We start from the raw sequence: 24,048 nt of genomic DNA, 5'->3' as shown, positions 1-24,048 counted from the left end.
ACCTAGGTGCACCCATCAACTTGATTCTGTAATTAACATTTTACTGTACTGGCATACCTTGGAAATATTGTGGGTTCAATTCCAGACTACTACAATAAAGTGAATATTGCAATAAAGCAAGTCACGTGAATATTTTGGTTTCCTACTGCATATAAAAGTAATGTTTACACTATAGTGTGTTAGTGTTAAATAATGTTATGTCTTTGAAAACATTGTTCATTCTTTTTTTCTTTTTTTTTTGAGACGGAGTCTCGCTCTGTCGCCCAGGCTGGAGTGCAGTGACGCATCTCAGCTCACTGCAAGCTCCGCCTGCCGGGTTCACGCCATTCTCCTGCCTCAGCCTCCCAAGTAGCTGGGACTACAGGTGCCCGCCACCACGCCTGGCTAATCGTTTTTGTATTTTTAGTAGATACGGGGTTTCACCATGTTAGCCAGGATGGTCTCGATCTCCTGACCTTGTGATCCGCCCACCTTGGCCTCCCAAAGTGCTGGGATTACAGGCGTGAGCCATCAGGTCCGGCCTGTTCATTCTTTAATTAAAAAACTACTTTACAGTTGACCATTGAGTAGTGTTGGAGTGCCAACACTGCACAGTTAAAAATTCACATACAACCGTAACTGCCCCAAAACTTAACTACTGGTAGTCCACTGTTGACTGGAAACCTGACCGATAACCATTGATTAACACGTATTTTGTAAGTAATATATATTATATCCTCTGTTCTTACGATAAAGTAAGCTAGAGAAAAGAGAATGTTTTTCAGAAAATCATAAGGGAGGGAAAGTATATTTACTGTTTGTTAAGTGGAAATGGACGTCGCGAAGTCTTCATACTCTCGTCTTCATGTTCAGTAGGCTGAGGAGGAGGAGGAGGAGGAAGAGGAGGGCTTGGTCTTGTAGTCTCGGGTGGCAGAGGCAGAAGAAAATCCACATGCAAGTGGACCCGTACAGTTCAAACCTGTGTTGCTCAAGGGTCAACTGTATTGCTAAAAAATGCTAATGATCATCTGATCCTTCAGCGAGTCATAATCTTTTGCTGGTGGAAGGTCTTACATTGATGTTGTTGGCTGCTGACTGATCAGGTTGGTAGTTCTGTAGGGTGAGTGGCTGTGGCAGTTTCTTTTCTTCTTCTTCTTCTTTTTTTTTTTTTTAATTAAGACGAAGTCTTGTTCTGTCACCCAGTCTGGAGTGCAGTGGTATGATCCCGGCTCACTGCAACCTCCACCTCCCAGGTTCAAGCCATTCTCCCACCCCAGACTCCCGAGTAGCTACGATTACAGGTGTCTGCCACCATGCCTGGCTAGTTTTTGTATTTTTAGTAAAGACAGGTTTTTGCAACATTGGCCAGGCTGGTCTTGAACTCCTGACATCAAGTGATCCACCTGCCTCAGCCTCCCAAAGTGTTGGAATTACAGGTGTGAGCCATTGCACCTGGCCTGGGAATTTCTTCAGATAAGGCAACAATGAAATTTTTGGTCGACTCTTCCTTCCAGGAAAGATTTCTTTGTAGCATGCAGTGTTGTTTGATAGCTTTTTACCCACAGTAGAACTTCTTTCAAAAATGTAATCAGGCCGGGCGCGGTGGCTCAAGCCTGTAATCCCAGCACTTTGGGAGGCCGAGACGGGCGGATCACGAGGTCAGGAGATCGAGACCATCCTGGCTAACACGGTGAAACCCCGTCTCTACTAAAAAATACAAAAATCTAGCCGGGCGAGGTGGCGGGCGCCTGTAGTCCCAGCTGCTCGGGAGGCTGAGGCAGGAGAATGGCGTAAACCTGGGAGGCGGAGCTTGCAGTGAGCTGAGATCCGGCCACTGCAGTCCAGCCTGGGCAACAGAGCAAGACTCCGTCTCAAAAAAAAAAAAAAAAAATGTAATCAATGCTCTTAAACCTTGCTGCTGCTTTATCAGCTAAGTGTATGTAATATTGTAAGTCTTTTCTTGTCATTTCAACAATGTCACAGCATCTTCATGAGGAGTAGATTATATCTCAACAAACCACTTTCTTTGCTTATCCATAAGAAACAACTCCGAATCCATTAAAGTTTTATCATGAAATTGTAGCAATTCAGGCCCATCTTCAGGATCCACTTCTTTATCTTTTTAATAAAAAAAAATAGGCCAGGCACGGTGGCTCACACCTGTAATCCCAGCACTTTGGGAGGCTGAGGCGGGCGGATCATGAAGTCAGGAATTCGAGACCAGCCTAAACAACAATGGTGAAAGCCTGTCTCTACTAAAAATATGAGAAAAATTAGCTGGGCATGGTGGTGCACACCTGTAATCCTAGCTACTCAGGAGGCTGAGACAGGAGAATCGCTTAAACCGAGAGGTGGAAGTTGCAGTGAGCCGAGATTGCGCCACTGCACTCCAGCCTGGGAGACAGAGGGAGATTCTGTCTTAAAAAAAAAAAAAGGCTGGGTGCGGTGGCTCATGCCTGTAATCTCAACACTTTGGGAGGCGAAGGCGGGCAGATCACGAGGTCAGAAGATTGAGACCATCCTCGCTAACACAGTGAAACCCCATCTCTACTAAAAATACAAAACAAAATTAGCCAGGCATGGTGATGGGTGCCTGTAGTCCCAGCCACTTGGGAGGCTGAGGCAGGAGAATGATGTGAACCCAGGAGGCGGAGCTTGCTGTGAGCCAAGATTGCGCCACTGTACTCCAGCCTGGGCAACAGAGTGAGACTCCGTCTCAAAAAGAAAAAAAAAAAAATAGAGAGAGATGGGGTCTCTCTCTGTTGCCCAGACGGGTCTCAAACTCCTGGGCTTAAGTGATCCTCCCACCTCAGTCTCTCAAAGTGCTGGAATTACAGGTGTGAGCCACCACACCTGGCCAGGATCCACTTTTTTTTTTTTTTTTTTTTTTTTTTGAGACAGAGTCTTGCTCTGTCTGGAGCAAGTGCTCAGACTGGAGTGCAGTGGCGCCATCTCAGCTCACTGCAACCTCTGCCTCCCAGGGTCAAGCAATTCTGCTGCCTCAGCCTTCCGAATAGCTGGGATTACAGGTGCCTGCCACCACACCCACCTAATTTTTGTATTTTTATTAGAGACGGGGTTTCACAATGTTGTCCCAGCTGGTCTCGAACTCCTGGCCTCAGGTGATCCACCTGCCTCGGCCTCCAAGGTGCTGGGATTACAGGCGTAAGCCACCGTGCCCAGCTGAGGATCCACTTCTAATTCTAGTTATCTTGCTGCTTCCACCACATCTTCAGTGACTTCCTCCACTGAAGTCTCAAACCCCTCAAAATTGTCTATGAGAATTGGAGTAAAATTCCAAACTCCTGTGAAAGTTGATATTTTGACCTCTTCCCATGAATGATGAGTGCTTCAATGACATCTAGAATGGTGAATCCTTTTCAGAAGATTCTTCATTTTCTTTGCCTGGAACCATCCCAGGAATCACTATGTATGGCAGCTATAGTCTTATAAAATGTGTTTCTTAAGTAATAAGACTTGAAAGTTGAAATTTCTCCTTGATTCATGGGAGGCAGGATGGGTGTTGTGTTAGCACGCATGAAAACGTTGATCTCCTTTATATCTCCCTCAGAGCTCTTGAGTGACAGGTGCATTGTCAATGAGCAGTAATATTTTGAAAGGAGTCTTTTTTATCTGAGCAGCAGGTCTCAACAGTGGGCTTTAAATATTTAGTAAGCCATGCTGTCATCCAGGCTTTGTTGTTCCTTTTGTAGAGCACAGGAAGTATAGATTGAGCACAATTCTTAAGAGTCCTAGAATACTTGGAATGGTAAATGAGCATTGGCTTCAACTTAAAGTCGCCAGCTGGCTGGGGGCGGTGACTCACACCTGTAATCCCAGCACTTTGGGAGTCCAGGTGGGTGGATTGCTTGAGCTCAGGAGTTCAAGACCAGTCTGGGCAGTGTGGTGAGGCCTCTCCTCTACCAGAAATACAAAAAATAGCCAGATGTGGTGGTGTAAGCCTGTCGTCCCAACTACTTGGGAGGCTGAGGTGGGAGAATCTCTTAAGCCTGGGAGGCCGAGGTTGCTGTGGGCTGAGATCATGCCACTCCACTCCAGCCTGGGTAACAGAGCAAGACCCCGTCTTAGAAAAACAAAATAAAGTCACCAGTTGCATTAATTCCTAAAGAGAGAGTCAGCCTGCCCTTTGAAGCTTTAAAGCCAGGCATTGACTTCTCTCTAGCTGTGAAAATCCTAGATGACATCTTCTTCCAACAGAAGAGTTATTTCCTTTACATTGAAAATCTGTTGTTTCGTGTAGCCACCTTCATCAGTGATCTTAGCTAATCTGAATAACTTGCAGCAGTTTCTACATCAGCACATGCTGCTTCACCTTGTGCCATTATGCTATGAAGATGGCTTCTTTCCCTAAACCTCAGGAACCAACCTCTGCCAGCTTCCAGCTTTTCTCCTGCAGCTTCCTTACTTACCTCTCTCTGCCTTCATAAATTGAAGAGAGTTAGGACCTTGCTCTGGATTAAGCCCTGGCTTAAGGGAATGTTGTGTCTGGTTTGATTTTCTATTCAGACTTGTAAAACGTTCTCCCCATCAGCAATAAGGCTGTTTCACTTTCTTATCATTCACGTATTCACTTTTAATTTCCAACTTTTTCTTTGCATTCACAGCTTGGCAGTTTGGGGCAAGAGGCCTAGCTTTCAGCTATCTTAGCTTTCAACGTACCTTCCCTACTAAGATTAATGATTTTTAGCTTTTGATTTAAAGTGAGAGACGTGTGACTCTTCCTTTCACTTGAACACTTAGAGGGCATTGTAGGGTTATTAGTGGGCCACATTTCAATATTGTTGTATCTCAGGAAATAGGGGAGGCCCGAGGAGGAGGACAGAGATGAGGGAAAGGTCAGTCAGTGGAGCGACCAGAATACACACGACATTTATCAGTTGTTTGCCATCTTATATGGGTGCAGTTTGTAGCACCCCAAAACAATTAAAATGGTAACATCAAAGATCACTGATCATAGATCACCACAGCAGATATATAATAATAATGAAAAAGTTTGAAATATTGTGAGAATTACTGAACTGCGACACAGAGACATGAAGTGTGCACATGTTGGAAAACCGGCGCTGATAGACTTGCTTGATGCATGATTGCCACAAATCTCCAATTTGTTAAAAAATCTGCAAATAAGTGAGGGATGCCTGTGTTTGTTTAATGATTAACAGTCCATCACAGACTGGACAATTCATCAGCAATAACTCGTCCAGTTTGTGATCCATCAATCCATCTTCGTTTTGATGTATTTCAAAACAAGCCGCAGTCATCCATGTATTTCATGCCTAAACCCTTCAGCAGGTATATCATTAACTTAAGTTCAGTATTGAATGTAGTTCTTCATCTTTTTTGGAGATAAAGGTTATATGCAGTGAAATGTGCAAATCCTAAGTGTACCCTTCAAAATGTGTCAAGAACCTTCCCATCATTGCTGTGTCAGTCATTTTAGAAGAGTACAGTGGGCTCTGTCACTGTGTTTGAGTCGTGCCCATAACAGACAAAGTTATGGCCTCTCACCCTGCAGCACAACGCCCCGATCCCCCAAGGAGGCAGAGGAGCGATCCAATTTGTCACGCATTATCAGCACTCCAGCACCCAGAGACGCATCCGCGTGACCACCATCGCCCGAAAGTAAGCAGCCCCGGTTTCCTTTCTGTTGAGGAACTGACTGACATTTTTCCCTTGAAGAGATACTTTAACATTTGTTAGTCTGTCTTTTTGATTCCATTGAGTGGTTCTCACCAGACGTCATTGGCTTATTTGATCAGAAGGGGAGGCATTTTTGGCTAACCCAGTTGGGTCTATGAATGCTTGCCTAGAAGCATCATCTTTTTGTAGGAAATATAGATTAAAACTTATTATTTATTACCATTTGGAGACAGTCTCGCTCTGTTGCCTAAGCTGGAGTATAGTAGCACAATCACAGCTCACTGCAGCCTCAACCTCCCATGCTCAAGTGATCCTCCCACTTCAGCCTCCCAAGTAGCTGGGACCCTAGGCACCTTCTACCAAAACTGGCAATTTTTTTTACTTTTTGTAGCAAGATGGGAATCTCACAATGTTGCCCAGGCTGGTCTTGAACTTCTAGGCTCAAGCAATCCTGCCACCTCGCCCTCCCAAAATGTTGGGATTTCAGGAATGAGCCACTGCACCTACCCTGTGTTTCTTTATCTGAATGGATGTCTGGCTTTCTGTTCTCTCCTAAACATAAGCATGGCACTAACTCTGGAATTGTCAGTTGGGCAGATGTACAGAGTCAGCTCAGGCACATAGAAGCAGCATTTGACCAGGAGGCTGCAGCAGTCTTGATGGCACGGCTTGGGGTGTTCCGAGCGGAGTCAGAGGAGGGACCTGATGTGCTCCGGTGGCTGGACCGACAACTCATCCGACTGGTAAATTGGGGACAGTGGCATTAGGTTCAGTCTTGGTTTCTGCTTTACTTTCGAGAGAAGAAAATTGTCACAATTATTATTATATAGTGAATTACCAAGAATTTATCAGTTGCCTACCTTATGCCGCGCACTGGACATTCTGGTAAAGACGTGTTAAATGTGCATTTTCCCCTCAGAGATTTACATTATAGTTGGGGAAGAAACAACACGCATGGAGCATTTGGAGAGTGATACAAATCTGTGTGGGTTGAGTTGACTTAGTTGAGTCATTTTGCTAATGCTCTGGTCTTGTATTTTTCTTCTAAATCTGGAAAGTAGTTTTAGAAATAGGGATCCAGGCCTGGTGAGTTTAGGGAGATGTCTTATATCAGTCTGGGTTTAATAAGATGAAAGAAGTAACACTGTAATTTAAACAGGGGAAGTCTTTTATAAAGAATATAATAAGGGAGTAGAAGAGAGACTGGCTAGAAGGAAGTATAGAGAATTGGGCAGCCACTACTTCTGGGGCTGAGATAGAGCACCCAAGGAAGTGCTCCCTCTCCCCAGGGCTGTTCCAGACCTAGTTGGGACGGCATGGCCATGGCTTGGTGAGTCTTTTGCAGAGAGGTTGCCATGGTGCTGTGCCAGGGGAACTTGCTAGAAATTCACTCTCTAGAATTTGAAGAAAATCCACCCTCCAGGGTGCCAGGGAAAGCTGTGTACCGGAAAATGTCTCCTTGGAGGCATGCAGGGATGCTGCTTTAGCTGCTGACTGCCATGTTCTTCAGGAACTCAGCGCTGGGGAAGCCACGGTGCAGCAGGACCTGGCACCCAGGAAGCTGCTGAGTGAGCACTCAGGCGCCCGAAGCTGACACCTCCGGCGCACTCTACTGACAAAGCTTGATGTCGTGCCAGCTGGCAAACGAGAGGTAGTGAAAGGGCCCATGTCCATTGCACAGCAGGCAAAGGGGGTGAGTGTGGAGCCAGCACAAGGCAATAAATTAATAATTGGCACACAATAATCTTACCTTCCTGGAGAGTCACAGCTTGTGTTTGTGATCAAAGGCACCATGGAAAGGCCCAGTAAGGAAACTGTTTCATTTTGTTCAGCCCTCTATTTGCCCTTGCTATCTCATGGATCCATTTTTCAGGAAGTGTCAACATTTCAAACATAATTTGAAAAGTGCTGCTTTAAGATTTCAAAGGGCAGAGGGCCCAGGTGGTTAACAAAGACTTCCTGTGGAAATGAGCCTTGAGTCAGGTTTTTTATTAAAGAATAGCTTAATTGGAGAGGAGAAGGCAAGGCCTGCTGAGTGGAGAGCTAGCAGGAATGAGCCCGCAGGAGCTAGCTGGGTCTTTTAGCTTATGCTGAGGACTTTGGAGAAACCAGTGTCACATGAGGCCAGGTTATGCAGTGGGGAACAGAGTCAGGGAAGGTACACTTTGATTGGGGAGCTCCTTAACTTTAGGGAGCAAGGGAGACTTGGGTGTGATTGTTAAGCAGGGGTGTGACGTCGGCATGATGCTTGTGTTTACGTTTAATATCACCATGTGAGGCACATTGCAAGGAGAAAAGGCTATTGTTGTGAATGGAAGATTTTTCAGGCTCAATGGTGCTGAGACCAGTGTAGTCGCAGTAGAGATGGAGGAAGCTGAAGTTTTGAAATCAGGATGTAAACTGAAAGAACTGATAAAACTTGATGAAATGATTCTTTGTAAAGTCAAAAACCAAAAAGTCAGCATTGAGTGACATTTCACACGTGGGTAACTGCGTGAGTGGTGGTGAGGTAGAAGATGGGAAAGGAGTGCAATTTTAGGGTGAGAGAAGGTGAATCTCTTTTTTTAATGTAATAGTTTATTTTTGATAATTGAATGTGAACTTGCAAAAGTATGTCTCATGAGGTGTCCTGACTGGGGCTCAGGCTAGAGGTCAGCACTGGACACTGGAGGGTGGATTTGGGTGACACCCATCTGGCTCTAGTGTTCATTTGTACCCATAACAGTGAGGATAGGAGGAGGGGGCCAAGAACTAACCCCCAAGGAGTTCACAGTTAGGGGGAGGAGGAAAACAAAACCATTGAAGAAGGCAGAAAAGGGTTGGTTGGAGAGATTATGAGAAGTAGGAAAGTGATGTATTAGCAGCTGAAGGAGAAAGTTTCAAGACGTTTGGGCAGTCACCAGGCTCACGCTGCTGGGAAATTCAAGAAGATGAGAACTGCGGAAGGACACCAGATTTTGTGGGAAGAAAGTTATTGTTAGAAATGGGGTTTCTTTAAATGGTGAATAACCCAATTCTTTAGTGACCAGAAATGTGTGAGCAGAAATAAAGGCAGGAGGAGAAAACATTGTGGTTCAGAAATCTGCCACTGGGAGAAATAAATTTGAGTTTTAGTGTGAGAGAACATCAAAGCGTAACTGTAATTGTTAGTTTTCATGATGTTAGAGGGTTTTCATGTGGAACAGGTGCCTGGAAGAGCTCACCTAGCTTCTCTGGTCAGGGCAGTCCTCAGGCCAGCACTGCCTGGGAGCTGATTAGAGATGCAGAATCTTCAATTCCTCCCAAGAGCCTGCATTTTTAAAAAAATTTATTCTTCTTCTTCTTATTTTTGAGAAGGAGGCTCGCTCTGTTGCCCATTCTGTAGTGCAGTGGTGCAGTCTCAGCTTACTGCAAGCTCCGCCTTCCAGGTTCACGCCATTCTCCTGCCTCAGCTTCCTGAGTAGCTGGGACTAAAGGCGCCCGCCACCATGCCCGGCTAATTTTTTTTGTATTTTTAGTAGAGATGGGGTGTCACCGTGTTAGCCAGGATGGTCTCGATCTCCTGACCTCGTGATCCACCCGCCTCAGCCTCCCAAAGTGCTGGGATTACAAGTGTGAGCCACCACACCCGGCCAGAGCCTGCATTTTAACAAGTCCCCCCTGGTCATTTGCCTGCTTGAGAAGTGCTAGTCTAGGACTTACAGTAAGTGGCAGAGTTCAGACTGGATGTAGCTTAGTCCAAGAATATTTCCAGGTAATGCTAACTTAGATTTTTCTCTCTCTCTTTGTGTGTGTTTGTTTGTTTTTTGGTATTTTCTTTCCATAGTGTCAAAAGTTTGGACAGTATAACAAAGAAGACCCCACTTCTTTTAGGTTATCAGATTCCTTTTCTCTGTATCCTCAGGTAAGTAATATATGTTTCTAAAATAACTACAGAATGGTAAATTTTGATAGAAATTAACTTTATTCTCAGGGTAAAGTGAAGGCTTTTTAATGTCTTGAGACTCAGTCTTTAGGTGACAGAGATTGTTCAACCCAAGTTGAATGTGTGTCGAGGCAAGACAGCACCCTAAGCCCTATAGAAGATAAAGATGACATGCAGAGGGGAGGAAACTCATGCATACATTTTCATGAACTTGCAAAATAGGATCATTGATATAAGGCCATAAAAAATATCTCTGATGTGTAGAAGTTCTGGGGAAACCGTCAGCTACCTCAGTAACAAACCAAGAAAATGAGCACACATGGAGATGAATATAACAAAACAAAACCACAGTTAATGCAACAAGTATTTAATAATATGTCTGTGGTTATTATGTGCATCACAACCAGGAGTGAGCAATAAGCAGCTCCTGAAAGTAACTGCACTCAGCATGAACAAAGCCTAAACAAAGCCTTTGGAAGCCATTGGACAAGAGAGAGGAGCGGGAAGAGTAGATGAATTTCCATCTCCATTGTAATTTAGCAAATAGAGTGTAACTCATAGGTGTCTATAAGGATTGCAGGAGCTGAGGCCAATTGAGTATTAAATATTTAGCACAATGCCAGTCACCTGTTCAGCACTAAATGTGACCTAGCTCCATAGCAGGTGCCTGGGACTCTAAGGTGCCCATGTGTGAGAGGTTAAAGTTGTGTTGTGTTGTGGGAAGAGCCCTGGACCGGCCAGAGTCAGGGTGAGGTTCCAGTGCTGGCCCCACTGGGCTGACCTTAGAGGAAGTTCCAGAGCCCTGTAGAGTTTGGTTTCCCACCTCTAGCAGTGGGGAGTTGCTCTGGTGAAGTGGTTTGTGGGGTTGTTTTTTTTTTTAAGTCATGGAATCCTTTCTTTGAGGAGCTGCCCTTAAAAGCCAGCACATAAAGCAGATAGAGTTGGTGCTTCTCCGGTTGTGCCCGTGTACCACCCCTATGGTGGGTCCCACCAAAGCCCTCATCCCTGGGCCCCTGAGGACTTGATGAAGACTCTAAGAGCACAGCTTGAAAACCAGATGAAATGCTTTCTCAGATTCCTTCTGTCAAGGCATTCTAGGAGAGAGGCCAAGAGCCCAGTCTCTAGAGCCAGGCGGCCTGGTGTAGAGTCCAGCTGCGACACTCAGTAGTGGGGTGACCAGTAGTGGGGTGACCTTGGACAAGTTGCTCGCCCCTCTGTGCCTTAGTTTCCTCACCTGTAAACTAGGGATGGTAAGAGAACTTACCTAATGGGCTTATTGGAAGGATTAAGTAGTTCTTGTCAAGTGCTTTGTGCCTTGCATGTAGGATGTATTGAATGTCAGCCTTGATTATTATTTAGGAACCTATGATTCAATATTTGGAGTCTCAGGAAGCTTTATACTTCACAAGGCAGCTCATTTTCATGTTCTGGCAACTCTTTTTTTTTTTTTTTTTTTTTTGAGACGGAGTCTTGCTCTGTCACCCAGGCTGGAGTGCAGTGGCCGGATCTCAGCTCACTGCAAGCTCCACCTCCCGGGTTTACGCCATTCTCCTGCCTCAGCCTCCCGAGTAGCTGGGACTACAGGCGCCCGCCACCGCGCCCGGCTAGTTTTTTGTATTTTTAGTAGAGACGGGGTTTCACCGTGTTAGCCAGGATGGTCTCGATCTCCTGACCTCGTGATCCGCCCGCCTCGGCCTCCCAAAGTGCTGGGATTACAGGCTTGAGCCACCGCGCCCGGCCCCTGGCAACTCTTTAACGTGAGCTGAAAGTCTGTCCCCACCCCTTCTTCTCATCCTCGAGGGTGAGAACCTATGGCTGCAGTGTCATCCCTTGTCCCTTTCTCCCCTGCACCCATACTTCACCATCCCAGCTTGTGTCCTAAGTCGTCACCTGCTGTTCCTGTGCCTGGAATCCCCTTCCCCCGGCGCTGTGGCCTCCTCAGCCACGTCTCTCAGGGTGCACCGTCAGTCCCCAGAGCTCTAGGAAGTCTCCTCCTGGCCCTCCACCCCCACCTCCCCAGTGCTATCCTATACTCTGGCTCATAACTCGTAGCCCCAAGTGTGCCTTTCTCACTGGGTCTGACTTCTCTGAGAGCAGATATTCTGTCTCCACTGCCTGGCACAGTGACTCTGGAAATGTTTCTTTGGCGTTTCTTTTAACTGTGGAAGCTCTGACATACCCAGAGGCCCTTTTTAAAAAATATATATATATTTTTTTTAATTTTTAATTTTTTTTTTTGAGACGGAGTTTTGCTCTTGTTGCCCAGGCTGGAGTGCAATGGCGCGATCTTGGCTCACCACAGCCTCCGCCTCCTGGGTTCAAGCAATTCTTCTGCCTCAGCCTCCTGAGTAGCTGGGACTACAGGTGCCTGCCACCATGCCCGGCTAATTTTGTATTTTTAGTAGAGATGGGATTTCTCCATGTTGGTCAGGCTGGTCTCGAACTCCTGACCTCAGGTAATCTGCCTGCCTTGGCCTCCCAAAGTGCTGGGATTGCAGGCATGAGCCACCACGCCCAGCTAAAGGCCCTTTTTAAAAATAAATAAATAAATAAATAAATAAAATAATTTAATTTTTAATTGTGGTAAAACACACATAACAAAATTTACCATCTTAACCATTTTTAAGCATACAGTTGAGTAGTGTTAGGTGTATTCACATTATTGAGCAACTGATGTCTAGAGTTTTTCACTTTGCAGAGCTGAAACTCTGTGCTCATTAAGCAACAACTCCCAGTTTTCCTCTTTCCCCAGCCCCTGGTACCACCTTATGCTTTCTGTTCTGTGAACCCAGAGAGCCCTTTTCTGGGTTCTCCTATTTCAGACCCCTGAGGTAGATCTACTCTGTGGGTGTCTAAGAAGGTTACAACTATATGCATTTCTCTTTCATTCTTTGTGAATGCAGTTCATGTTCCATCTGAGAAGATCTCCATTTCTTCAAGTGTTTAACAATAGTCCTGATGAGTCGTCATATTACAGACATCATTTTGCCCGGCAGGACCTGACCCAGTCCCTCATCATGATCCAGCCCATTCTCTACTCTTATTCCTTTCATGGGCCACCAGAGGTAAGGCTCTACCTGAGTGCTTTCCTGAGGATTGGAATCACCTAACTTATATTTCTTTTTTAAGCAAATTTACTTAGAGAGCAGAACTGTAAAAAAATAAAACTTTGAGTTTTTATAGTAATTTAAATTATTAAATTAAATTTAATTTAAATTTCTATTAAAAAATACCTTTAGGAAAATGTCAAAGACATATAAAGCTATTATTTGTGGAAGGCAGGAATAAATGTAAAAAACTCTAAGAAATAACATGGTTGCTTTCTTTTTCCTTGTGCTCGTATACTTACGTCCAGCAATTCCATGTCTTGTAACTGAAAGAAAGACTCCTAGATACAGAATAGACTTTGTGCAAAAAAAAAAAAAAAAAAAAAAAAAAAAAAGTAAAGGAACTACTATAATAGAGAATCAAATAACAATCCGAATGTTTAATATAGGAAAGTAAATAAGTAACCTGAGAAATGCAGTTGACCCTCAGTATTCATGGAGGATTGGTTCCAGGACCTCCCTCAGATACCAGAATTCTTAGATACTCAAGTTACTAATATAAAATTGTGTAATATTTGCATGTAACCTGGACACATCCTCCTATATACTTTAAGTCATCTCTAGATTAGTTATAATACCTATTATGTAAGTGCTATGTAAATAATTGTCATACTGTATGGTTTAGGGAATAATGACAAGAAAACAAGTCTGTACATGTGCAGTACAGATGCATATTTTTTTCATATATTTTCAATCCAAGGTTGGTTGAATTTTCAGATGTGGAACCCACCGATATGGAGGGCCAACAGTATTCACAAAATGTATGTAACATAATAAAATAGAAAGTCCTTATGTAAAAATGTTACATGAAAAAAAGTCAAAATAGAAACTTTTTAAAATATTCCCTGCAAAAATAAAGAACTATATAGAAAAAAACCAAAATATCAATATTTGTTATACTTGGGTACACATTTTAAAATTTTCTTTATTGAGTACAACTTACTTTTATTATTGAAATAATTACTGGCTGGGCGCGGTGGCTCAAGCCTGTAATCCCAGCACTTTGGGAGGCTGAGACGGGTGGATCACGAGGTCAGGAGATCGAGACCATCCTGGCTAACACGGTGAAACCCCTTCTCTACTAAAAAAAAATACAAAAAAAACTAGCCGGGTGAGGTGGCGGGCACCTGTAGTCCCACCTACTCGGGAGGCTGAGGCAGGAGAATGATGTGAACCCGGGAGGCGGAGCGTGCAGTGAGCTGAGATCCGGCCACTGCACTCCAGCCTGGGAGACAGAGCAAGACTCCGTCTCAAAAAAAAAAAAGAAAAAGAAAAAAGAAATAATTACTAAAATAGCAGGTGGATCACCTGACATCAGGAGTTTGAGACCAGCCTGGTCAGCATGGTGAAACCCTATCTCTACTAAAAATACAAAAATTAGCTGGGCATGGCACCAGTAATCCCAGCTACTCAGGAGGCTGAGGCTGGAGAATCGCCTGAACCCAGGAGGCAGAGGCTGCAATGAGTTGAGATTGCACCACTGCATTCCAGCCTGGGAACAGAGCAAGACTCCCTCTCAAAAAAAAAAATAATGATAATAATTACTGATATAAAAATTATATAATTATTTATATAATATATAAAATATTACTTATAAATAAATAATAAACATATATATTTTTTGAGACGGAGTCTCACTCTGTCACCCAGGGTAGAGTACAGTGGTGCAATCTTGGCTCACGGCAACCTCCACCTCCCAGGTTCAGGTGATCATCCCACTTCAGCCTCCTGAATAGCTGGGTCCACAGGCACGTGCCACCATAGCCCAGCTAATTTCTTGTGTTTTTGGTAGAGACAGGGTTTTGCCATGTTGCCCAGACTGGTCTTGAACTCCTGGGCTCAAGTGATCTGCCTGCCTTGGCCTCCCGAAGTGCTAGGTTTACAGGCGTGAGCCACCACGCCCAGCCATAATATATATATATATACACACACAGGCGTGAGCCACCACGCCCAGCCATAATATATATATATATATATATATATATTTTTTTTTTTTTTTTTGAGACAGAGTCTCGCTCTGTCACCCAGGCTGGAGTGCAGTGGCCGGATCTCAGCTCACTGCAAGCTCCGCCTCCCAGGCTTACGCCATTCTCCTGCCTCAGCCTCCCGAGTAGCGGGGACTACAGGTGCCCGCCACCTCGCCCGGCTAAGTTTTTTTTGTATTTTTTTAGTAGAGACAGGGTTTCACTGTGTTAGCCAGGATGGTCTCGATCTCCTGACCTTGTGATCCACCCGCCTCGGCCTCCCAAAGTGCTGGGATTACAGGCTTTAGCCACCGCGCCCGGCGCCATAATATATATTTTGTAGTAAACTTCAAAATTTGTGTTAAATGCTATTTTTCATATAGGCATCTGTATTCTGTCTCATCTACAGAGAGTGTCTCTAATTTCTAAAATACATACAAAACTGAGAATATTCAGAATTATTTTCCGTTCTAAGATCAAAAGATACTACTAAGCCTGGTCAACATAGCGTCAGACCCTGTCTTTACAAAAAATAAAAAATTAGTTGGACATGGTGGCATGCCTCAGCTACTCTAGAGGTTGAGGTGGGAGGGTCACTTGAGCCCAGGAGGTCGAAGCTGCAGTGAGCCAGGGTCACACATCACTTGACTCCAGCCTGGGCAACAGAGCAACACCCCGACTCTTAATTTAAAAAAAAAAGGTATTAATTTCCCTTCTCAGTTGATGAGGAATTATTTGGAGTCTCTTTTTCCTACAAAGTCGAGAATGAGTCAGGAGCAGAAAGTGGAAGTGTGTCAGGAAGAAAACGGGGGAGCCACTGTGCTGGGCACCATTTGTAAATAGCCTTTGCTATAGATACCAGGCATGGGGTCAGGGTTGGGTGGAAGTGGTGGCTGTGTGGGGAGCAGGGAAAACCAATGCCATCTTTCTCTTTCTTTTTCTTCAGCCAGTACTCTTGGATAGCAGCAGCATTCTAGCTGACAGAATTTTGCTGATGGATACTTTCTTTCAAATTGTCATTTATCTTGGTGAGGTAAGATGATATTTTTTGTTTTTAAATTGGGGAAAAGGCATACATGTTTATTTAATTGTGCACACAAGGAGAATTATTGTCCTTAACTGGTTTTTGTTTTCTTCTTATTTATTAATTTAGGTTTTTAATGACATTTGTAACAACAGTTTGGGCTTAGAAAGCGCAGTGGCTTTTATTCTAGTGAATAGAACCTTTTCTTATGTCTCTGGAGTATTTGTATATTTATTAATTTTAATAATATTTGCTGTAAATATGGGCCGGGCACAGTGGCTCATGCCTGTGATCCCAGCACTTTGGGAAGCTAAGGTGGACAGATCACTTGAGGTCAGGAGTTCAAAACCAGCCTGACCACAGGCAAAAACCCATCTCTACTAAAAATACAAAAGTTAGCCAGGTGTGGTGGCACACACCTGTAGTCCCAGCTACTTGGGGGGCTGAGGTGGGAGAATCACTTAAACCTGGGAGGTGAAGGTTGTAGTGAGCTGAGATCACGCCACTGCACTCCAGCCTGGTCAACAGAGTGAAACTCTGTCTCAAAAAATAATAAATAATAATATATGCCGTAAAAAAATCTCAGGCGGTTCATTTTTTATTTTTATTTATTTATTTATTTTGAGACGGAGTCTCGCTTTGTTGCCCAGACTGGAGTTCGGTGGCACGGATCTCGGCTCACTGCAAGCTCCACCTCCCGGGTTCACACCATTCTCCTGCCTCAGCCTCCCAAGTAACTGGGACTACAGGCGGCCGCCACCACGCCCAGCTAATTTTATTGTATTTTTAGTAGAGACGGGGTTTCACCGTCTTAGCCAGGATGATCTCAATCTCCTGACCTCATGATCCGCCCGCCTCAGCCTCCCAAAGTGCTGGGATCACAGGCGTGAGCCACTGCGCCTGGCCGGTTCTTTTAAATCACTGTAAATCATTACCTTCAAAGTTAGGCAAAACTAGTTTATTCTCCTCAGTAAATATTTCATACATACTACTGTTCTTTCAGAGTTAGCGTTTAGAGCTAAAGTTGTGCTTTGATGAAATAACATGGCCCAGGGAACTTCACACTATGTCTGTGGATCCCTAGGATGGCTGTGGATAGCTTTCAGTCCATTTCTTTCTCAGAAAGAAATTCTGAGACTCTGTGGGGTTTCTCAGTGGGGCTCATGTCCTGAGAAAGGGAATAGCTTCTCTGAATTATTTGCATCTTTATGGAAAAATCCTTTAATGGAGATGATGGTGATATTTATATTCAGTGATGCTTTTTCTTCTATTGTATGTTCTCTACCTTCATAATATTGGCTATAGATTTGGTTTCCTAGTGGCCAACCATTAGAAATGATTTCTGATATGGTGAAAAGATATAAATTGTGTTTCAGGATTCCTGTAGTAACTTAGGAAGTATTCGTTTTCTAATACTCCTCAGTATTTTATAACTGCAAACTTTTTTCAGCATATTAACACCCATTCTGCTAGCCACTTGCACACAAGTGCTAGGCTGTCAGTAATAGTCCTAGACTGAGAGCCGGATGACCAGCTGCTCTTCCCACTGGGTCCTTTGGTATCGATACAGTCGGCCCTCTGTATCCACAGGTTCCACCTCTGCAGATTCAGCCAATGGCAGGTTAAAAATAATTTTGAAATAATGATAAAAAATAATACAAATAAAATGTATAGCACAGGCCAGGTGTGGTAGCTCATGCCTGTAATTCCAGCACTTTGGGTGGCCGAGGCAGACGCATCATCTGAGGTCAGGAGTTCAAGACTAGCCTGGCCAACATAGCAAAACCCTGTCTCTACTAAAAATACAAAAATACAAGCGTGGTGGCAGACGCCTGTAATCCCAGCTGCTTGGGAGGCTGAGGCAGGAGAATCGCTTGAACTCGGGGAGTGAAGGTTTCAGTGAGCCGAGATTGCACCACTGCACTCCAGCCTGGACGACAGAGTGAGACTCTGTCTCAAAAAAAAAAAAAGAAAAAGAAAAAGAAAAGAAACACACAAGAACTATTTATATACTCTTTACATTGTAGTAGGTATTATAAGTAATCTAAAGATGATTTAAAGTATATGGGAAGATGTACGTCGGTTATATGCAAATACTATGCCATTTTGTATGAGGGACTTGAGGATCTATGGACTTTGGTATTGGGAGGAGTAGTCCTGGAACCAATCTCGTGGATATCGAGGGCCGACTGTACTGACGATGAAGCATTCTTTGCCCTAAGCTCACCCCTTATCGACATTTCTTCTGTAACCCCTGATGCTGTTCATTTACTTGTTTATTGGGCACCTTCTTGTGCAAGTGAGGGGTTCTAAGGATAAAGACAGTGACACTGCTGTCACCTTCCCAAAGCCCCGAGTGTGCTGAATGCAAGTGTTCTTAGGAACTCCTGGCCCCTGGTGAGCTTGTGGGCATTTCCCATAGGCCAACTGTCAATCACAGCATTTAGACCTGGAAAATGGTAACTGCCACTCTGAGAGGAAGCGAGCAGGCTACAGAAGGAAGCATCTGATGAGAATCCTCTGCCTGGAGCCATGTTAATGGCTCTGTTAAGACACATTGCACACTTGCTGTAGCCTCTTTCTCCATTTTTCCTGTCCATTGTCTTCTTGTTCCCCTAAATAACATGCAAAAGCACTTCACTTTATTTATAAAGGTATATGAATCAGTTAATGAATGTTTCTTGATTTCCTGTGTATACAAGATATTTTCTAGAGCAGTTGCTGATGAGTATAAAAGAAGGAAGGGTGATAAAATGTGTAGCTTAGTCAGGGAGACAGATCATCTGCTTTCCACAGTTTAGCATATGGCTTCTCTTCACTGCCTGATCAACACTCATACTTTGACTTACAGCTCTTGTCTCCTTTGCCAAGGGTACCCCAATTCGGGCCCAGGGGGAGCAGGGGATAGGGATGAGTCAATTGCACCCAAGTCTGTATGACTACTGCTTACTGGAGGAGGAGTGTAATATGTGTGCCATTAGGAAAGGAGATGGGGGAGTGGAGTCTGTGTGGGCAGCCAACAAAGCCCTTTCCTTACCAGATGTGTGGAGATGAGAGGCTAGACTGAGTGATAACAGTGGAAGTGGAAAAGGAGGGAGGCCGCCGCTCCTTGGGATGAGTAATCCACAGGCTTTATTAACTAGTTGATATAGAAGAGAGGAGGCATGAGTGATGCCTGACATTCCTGGGGGAATGTGCAGGCAGGGGTGTCCTGGATGCACCCATTTTGCTTACTCCTGCTTCTCCTCCTGCGGGTAGCTCTGCTTTGCTCTCCCTCTGAAGCTTGTCATTTTTGACATTAGACTTCTTCACTGGAAACAAGCTCTGGGTGGCGATGGTAGAATGTCAGTGTCAGTGAAGGCTGTTGTTACAGTTTCCACAATAGTTTTTGGTTGGTTTGTTTCTGTGTAGACCATAGCCCAATGGCGTAAAGCTGGCTACCAGGACATGCCCGAGTACGAAAACTTCAAGCACCTTCTGCAGGCACCACTGGATGATGCTCAAGAAATTCTGCAAGCACGCTTCCCGATGCCACGTTACATTAACACGGAGCATGGAGGCAGTCAGGTGAGCGAGCTGAGTTCTAGCTCCAGTGGTTTGTTCGTTTTATGATAGATTGTTATTGCTATACATCCAAACAGGATGGTTAATATTTTATGCGATGACATAAGTTGACACACAGGTAATCTTCCAAATATGACTTCTTTTTAAATGAGTGGTCAAAATACACTTATGTAAAGGGATTGCCAAGATAAAATACACATTTTATGTTTTAGGATCCTTAAATGGAGAGCCACTGGGCTTAAGCTAAAGAAATAGATTACTGTGCAGTAAAACAATTCTAATTTAACCAAAGAAATGTTGTAAAAAATTATCTTTTTTCTGTTACGTTAATATTAATGTCACTTTTTAATCTTTAAACCTTTTTGTTGTTGTTAAAGGCTCGATTCCTTTTGTCCAAAGTGAACCCATCTCAGACACACAATAACCTCTATGCTTGGGGCCAGGTAAGAAATTTTCAGGTATTTGGGGAGGATGCCAAGCTAGTTTTTTTTTTAAACTTGTTTTAAAATTCTACAAATTGGATCTCTTTTGGCCTGGAGACAGAATAACTGCATAACTTGGGTATTTTGCTGGGGAGTAGCAGGCAGCGAATCAACTTGAATAACATGGCTGGGCCGGAGCTTGAGGGGGCTCCCTGGGCGGGTCCCCTTCCACAATATACAGCATAACATACCAGGTTTAGGCCAGGGGACAGAGCACTGTACTGTGGCCTCCATGGGGGTCTCCTTCGTCACACAGCAGCGTGGCCCCTAGTCCTCTCTCTGCCAAGAACACAGGGCAACTTGTCACCATCGATTTTGCCGCCTCCTCACTTTCCAGCCTAATTCCTTCCCTTTTCCCCCACCCCCCCCCCCGCCCCCCACCAATTACTACTTTATCTAACTGTTCCCAGCATTTGTGTCTCTCTCAGGTGAGTCTTTCCTTTCATTCTGTTTTCTTATAACATTTTTAAAATTAAACTTTTTTTGAGATAATTGTAAATTTACATATAGTTATAAGAAATAATAGAGGGATCACCTGTATCTTTTACTCATTTTCCCTTAGTGTTAACATCTTGCAAAAACTATAATACAGTATCACAACCAGGATACTGAGATTGATAAGGTCAAGATGTGCGGCATTTCCATCACCACATTTATTATGCACTTTATTTCTATGAGTGTTACATTGTAACATATAATGAAATAATTGTACAACTCACCATAATGTAGAATCAGTGGGAGCCCTGAGCTTGTTTTCCTGCAGCTAGATGGTCCCAGCTGGGGGTGACGAGAGACAGTGACAGATCATCAGGCATTAGATTCTCATAAGGAGCACACAACCTAGATCCCTCACATGTGTTGTTCACAATAGGGTTTGCACTCGTATTAGAATCTAGTACTGCTACTGATCTGATGGGAGGTGGAGCTTAGGCGGTAATGCGAGTGATGGGGAGCAGCTGTACATACAAATGAAGTTTCACTCACCTGCTGCTTACCTGGTATGTGGCCTGGTTCCTAACAGGCCATGGACCAGTACTGTCCGTGGCCTGCAGTTGGGGACCCCGATTTAAAGTATATGGGAGGGTATGCATAGGTTATATGCAAATACTACACCATTTTATATTAGGGACTTGAGCATTTGTGGATTTGGGGATCCACAGGAGGTCGCAGAACCATTCCCCCACAGATACTGAGGGATGGCTGTTTATAGAAATACAATTGACTTTGGTATGTTTTTTTTTTTTTTTTTTTTTTTTTTTTTTGAGACGGAGTCTCGCTCTGTCGCCCAGGCTGGAGTGCAGTGGCCGGATCTCAGCTCACTGCAAGCTCCGCCTCCCGGGTTCATGCCATTCTCCTGCCTCAGCCTCCCGAGTAGCTGGGACTACAGGCGCCCGCCACCTCGCCCGGCTAGTTTTTTGTATTTTTTAGTAGAGACGGAGTTTCACCGGGTTAGCCAGGATGGTCTCGATCTCCTGACCTCATGATCCGCCTGTCTCGGCCTCCCAAAGTGCTGGGATTACAGGCTTGAGCCACCGCGCCCGGCCTGACTTTGGTATGTTTATCTTGTATTCCGTGACCTTCCTGAGTCACTTACAACTCTTAGGAGTTTTTTTGTAAATTTCTCGGAAATTTCTACTTAGACAATCATGTCATCTGCAAGCCAGGGACAGTTTTGTTTCTCCTTTTCAATCTGAATTACTTTTACTTTATTTTCTCGGCCTATTGCACTGATGGTTACTTCTAGCACTATATTGCATAAGAATGGCGAGACTGGACACCCTTGCCTAGTTCCCTGCTTTGGGGAAAAGTGTTTAGTCTTCCACCATTAAGTACAACAGGAGCTGTGGGCTTTTTGTAGCTCTTTTATCAAGTTGAGGAAGATCCCCACTACTGCTATTTTTCTGAGAGTTTTTAAATCATGAATAAGTTTTTACTGTTGTCATGTTTTTTACGTACCCATTGGTATAATCATGTGAATTTTTTTTTTTTTTTTTTTTGAGAAGGCGTCTCGCTCCATTGCCCAGGCTGGAGTGAAGTGGCGGGATCTCGGCTCACTGCAACCTCTGCCTCCCAGGTTCAAGCAATTCTCCTGCCTTAGCCTCCCAAGTAGCTGGGACTACAGGCACCTGCCACCACACCCAGCTAATTCTTTTGTATTTTTAGTAGAGATGGGGTTTCACCATGTTAGCCAGGATGGTCTCAATCTCCTGATGTTGTGATTCACCAGCCTCAGCCTTCCAAAGTGCTGGGATTACAGGCGTGAGCCACCGCACCCGGCCAATCATGTGATTTTTTTTCATAAGCCTTTTAATATGGTGAATTGCGTTGATTCTTTGAATATTAAACCAGACTTCCATTCCTGGAATAAACCTCACTCCTAGTGTATAATTATTTGTATATATGGCTGAATTCCATTGGTTAATATTTTTTCGAGAATTTTTGCATCTATATTTATGAGGAATATTGGTCTGTAGTTTTCATTTTTTTCTCCTGTTTTTGTTTGGTTTGGTATCAGGATAATACTAGCTTCATAAAATGAATTGGGAAGTGTTTCCTTCTCTCCAATTTCTGGGGAAGATTGTGTAGAATTGGGGATTCTTCAAACATTTGATTGATTTTTCTATGAAGTCATCTGGGCCTAGAGATTTCTTTTTTGAGAGTTTTTAGATTACTAATTCAACTTCCTTAATAGTTATAGGGCTCTTCAAATTATTGATTTCATATTGGATGAGTTATGGCAGTTGTGTTTTTTGAGGAATTGTTCCATTTTGTTTACACTGTCAAACTTATGTGTATAAAGTTGCTTGTAGGATTCCCTGACTATCCTTTAGATGTCCGTAGAGTCTGCAGTGATACCCGTTTTATACCTGATATTGATAAATTTATGTCATCTCTGTTTTTTCTTTTCTTTGTCAGTCTTGCTAGAGTTTGGTAATTTTATTGATCTTCTCAAAGAATCAGCTCTTCATTTCATTGACTTTATTATCTTTTTATTTTCAATTTCATTGGTTGCTGCTCTAGTCATTATTATTTCCTCTCTCCTGTTTGCAATAGGTTTTTAAAAACTCTTCCGGCTGGGTGTGGTGGCTCACACCTGTAATCCCATAACTTTGGGAGGCGAAGGTAGGCAGATCATGAGGTCAGGAGTTCGAGACCAGCCTAGCCAACACAGTGAAACCATGTCTCTACTGAAAATACAAAAATTAGCTGGCGTGCTGGCACGTGCCTGTAGTCCCAGCTACTCGGGTGGCCGAGGCAGGAGAATTGCCTGAACTCAGGAAGCGGAGGTTGCAGTAAGCCGAGATCGCGCCACTGCACTCCAGCCTGGGCGACAGAGCAAGACTCTGTCTTGAAAAACAAAATAAAAAAAAGAAGTGAATTTATTATAGACAGTGTATAGTTGGGTCATGGTTTTTAATGCAGTCTGCTGAGCTCTCTTACTTGGTATATTTAGACCATTTATCTATAAAATGTAATTAATGATATGTTAGGGCTTAAGTATGCCATTTTATTTTTTGTTTTCTGCTTTTCTTTTCTCATTTCGTTTTGTATACTTTTTTCCTGCCTTCGTTGTGTGTACTTTTTTCCTGTCTTCCCATGAGTTATTTGAACATGTTTTAGGATTGCCTTGTGACTTGTTTGTAATGTTTTTGAGTGTATCTCCTTATTTAGCTTTTTTAAGTGGTTGCTCCTAAGTGCCCTAGGTTTTTTTTATTTTAATTAAGATGAGGTCTTGCTATGTTGCCTAGGCTGGTCCTAAATTCCTGAGGTCAAGCGATCCTCCCACCTCAGCCTCCAAAGTGCTGGGATTATAGGCATGAGCCACCACACCTGGTCAGACCCTAGGTATTACATCATATATGCGTAACTTACCACAGTCTACTGGTGTTTTTTATCAGTTCAAGTGAAGTCTAGAGACCTTATCTCCCTCTTCCATCACTTTCCTCTCCCCCATCAGTAATATAATTATGTTAAATATTTCCTCTGCATACATTTAGTATCACATCAGACAATGTTATAATTTTTGTTTCAAGCATCAAACGTAATTGATAAGTCTTAAAAAGGAAAACCTATTATATTTCTCTATATGGTTGCTTTTATGTTTTCTTTATTTTTAAAGATCTTTTGGCCATTCTTTTTTTCTTTTTTTTTTTGTTTGTTTTTTTGAGATGGAGTTTTGTACTTGTTGCCCAGGCTGGAGTGTAATGACGGGATCTCAGCTCACCGCAACCTCCGCCTCCAGGTTCAAGCAATTCTCCTGCCTCAGCCTCCCGAGTACCTGGGATTACAGGCATGCACCACCACACCTGGCTAATTTTGTATTTTTAGTAGAGACAGGGTTTCTCCTTGTTGATCAGGCTGG

General features: G+C 43.6%; 1 protein-coding gene across 4 annotated transcripts in view; it reads left to right on the top strand.

The window, feature by feature from the left end:
- Positions 1 to 24,048, top strand: part of SEC23B (SEC23 homolog B, COPII coat complex component) — a 49,584-nt gene that overhangs the window by 22,356 nt on the left and 3,180 nt on the right. For all 4 annotated transcript variants that reach the window (XM_015149566.3, XM_077951125.1, XM_015149565.3 and 1 more), the window contains 7 exons: positions 5,516 to 5,622; positions 6,230 to 6,383; positions 9,446 to 9,523; positions 12,448 to 12,609; positions 15,562 to 15,648; positions 19,051 to 19,206; positions 19,581 to 19,646. In XM_015149566.3, the coding sequence (XP_015005052.1) occupies positions 5,516 to 5,622; positions 6,230 to 6,383; positions 9,446 to 9,523; positions 12,448 to 12,609; positions 15,562 to 15,648; positions 19,051 to 19,206; positions 19,581 to 19,646 (810 nt within the window). The remainder of the gene's footprint in view (positions 1 to 5,515; positions 5,623 to 6,229; positions 6,384 to 9,445; positions 9,524 to 12,447; positions 12,610 to 15,561; positions 15,649 to 19,050; positions 19,207 to 19,580; positions 19,647 to 24,048) is intronic.

The sequence above is a fragment of the Macaca mulatta genome, chromosome 10 (genome assembly GCF_049350105.2).
Source record: "Macaca mulatta isolate MMU2019108-1 chromosome 10, T2T-MMU8v2.0, whole genome shotgun sequence".
In the NCBI taxonomy this organism is placed as follows: Eukaryota; Metazoa; Chordata; class Mammalia; order Primates; family Cercopithecidae; genus Macaca; species Macaca mulatta.
The sequence above is the reverse complement of the archived record's forward strand: the minus strand, read 5'-3'. Positions and strand labels throughout refer to the sequence as shown.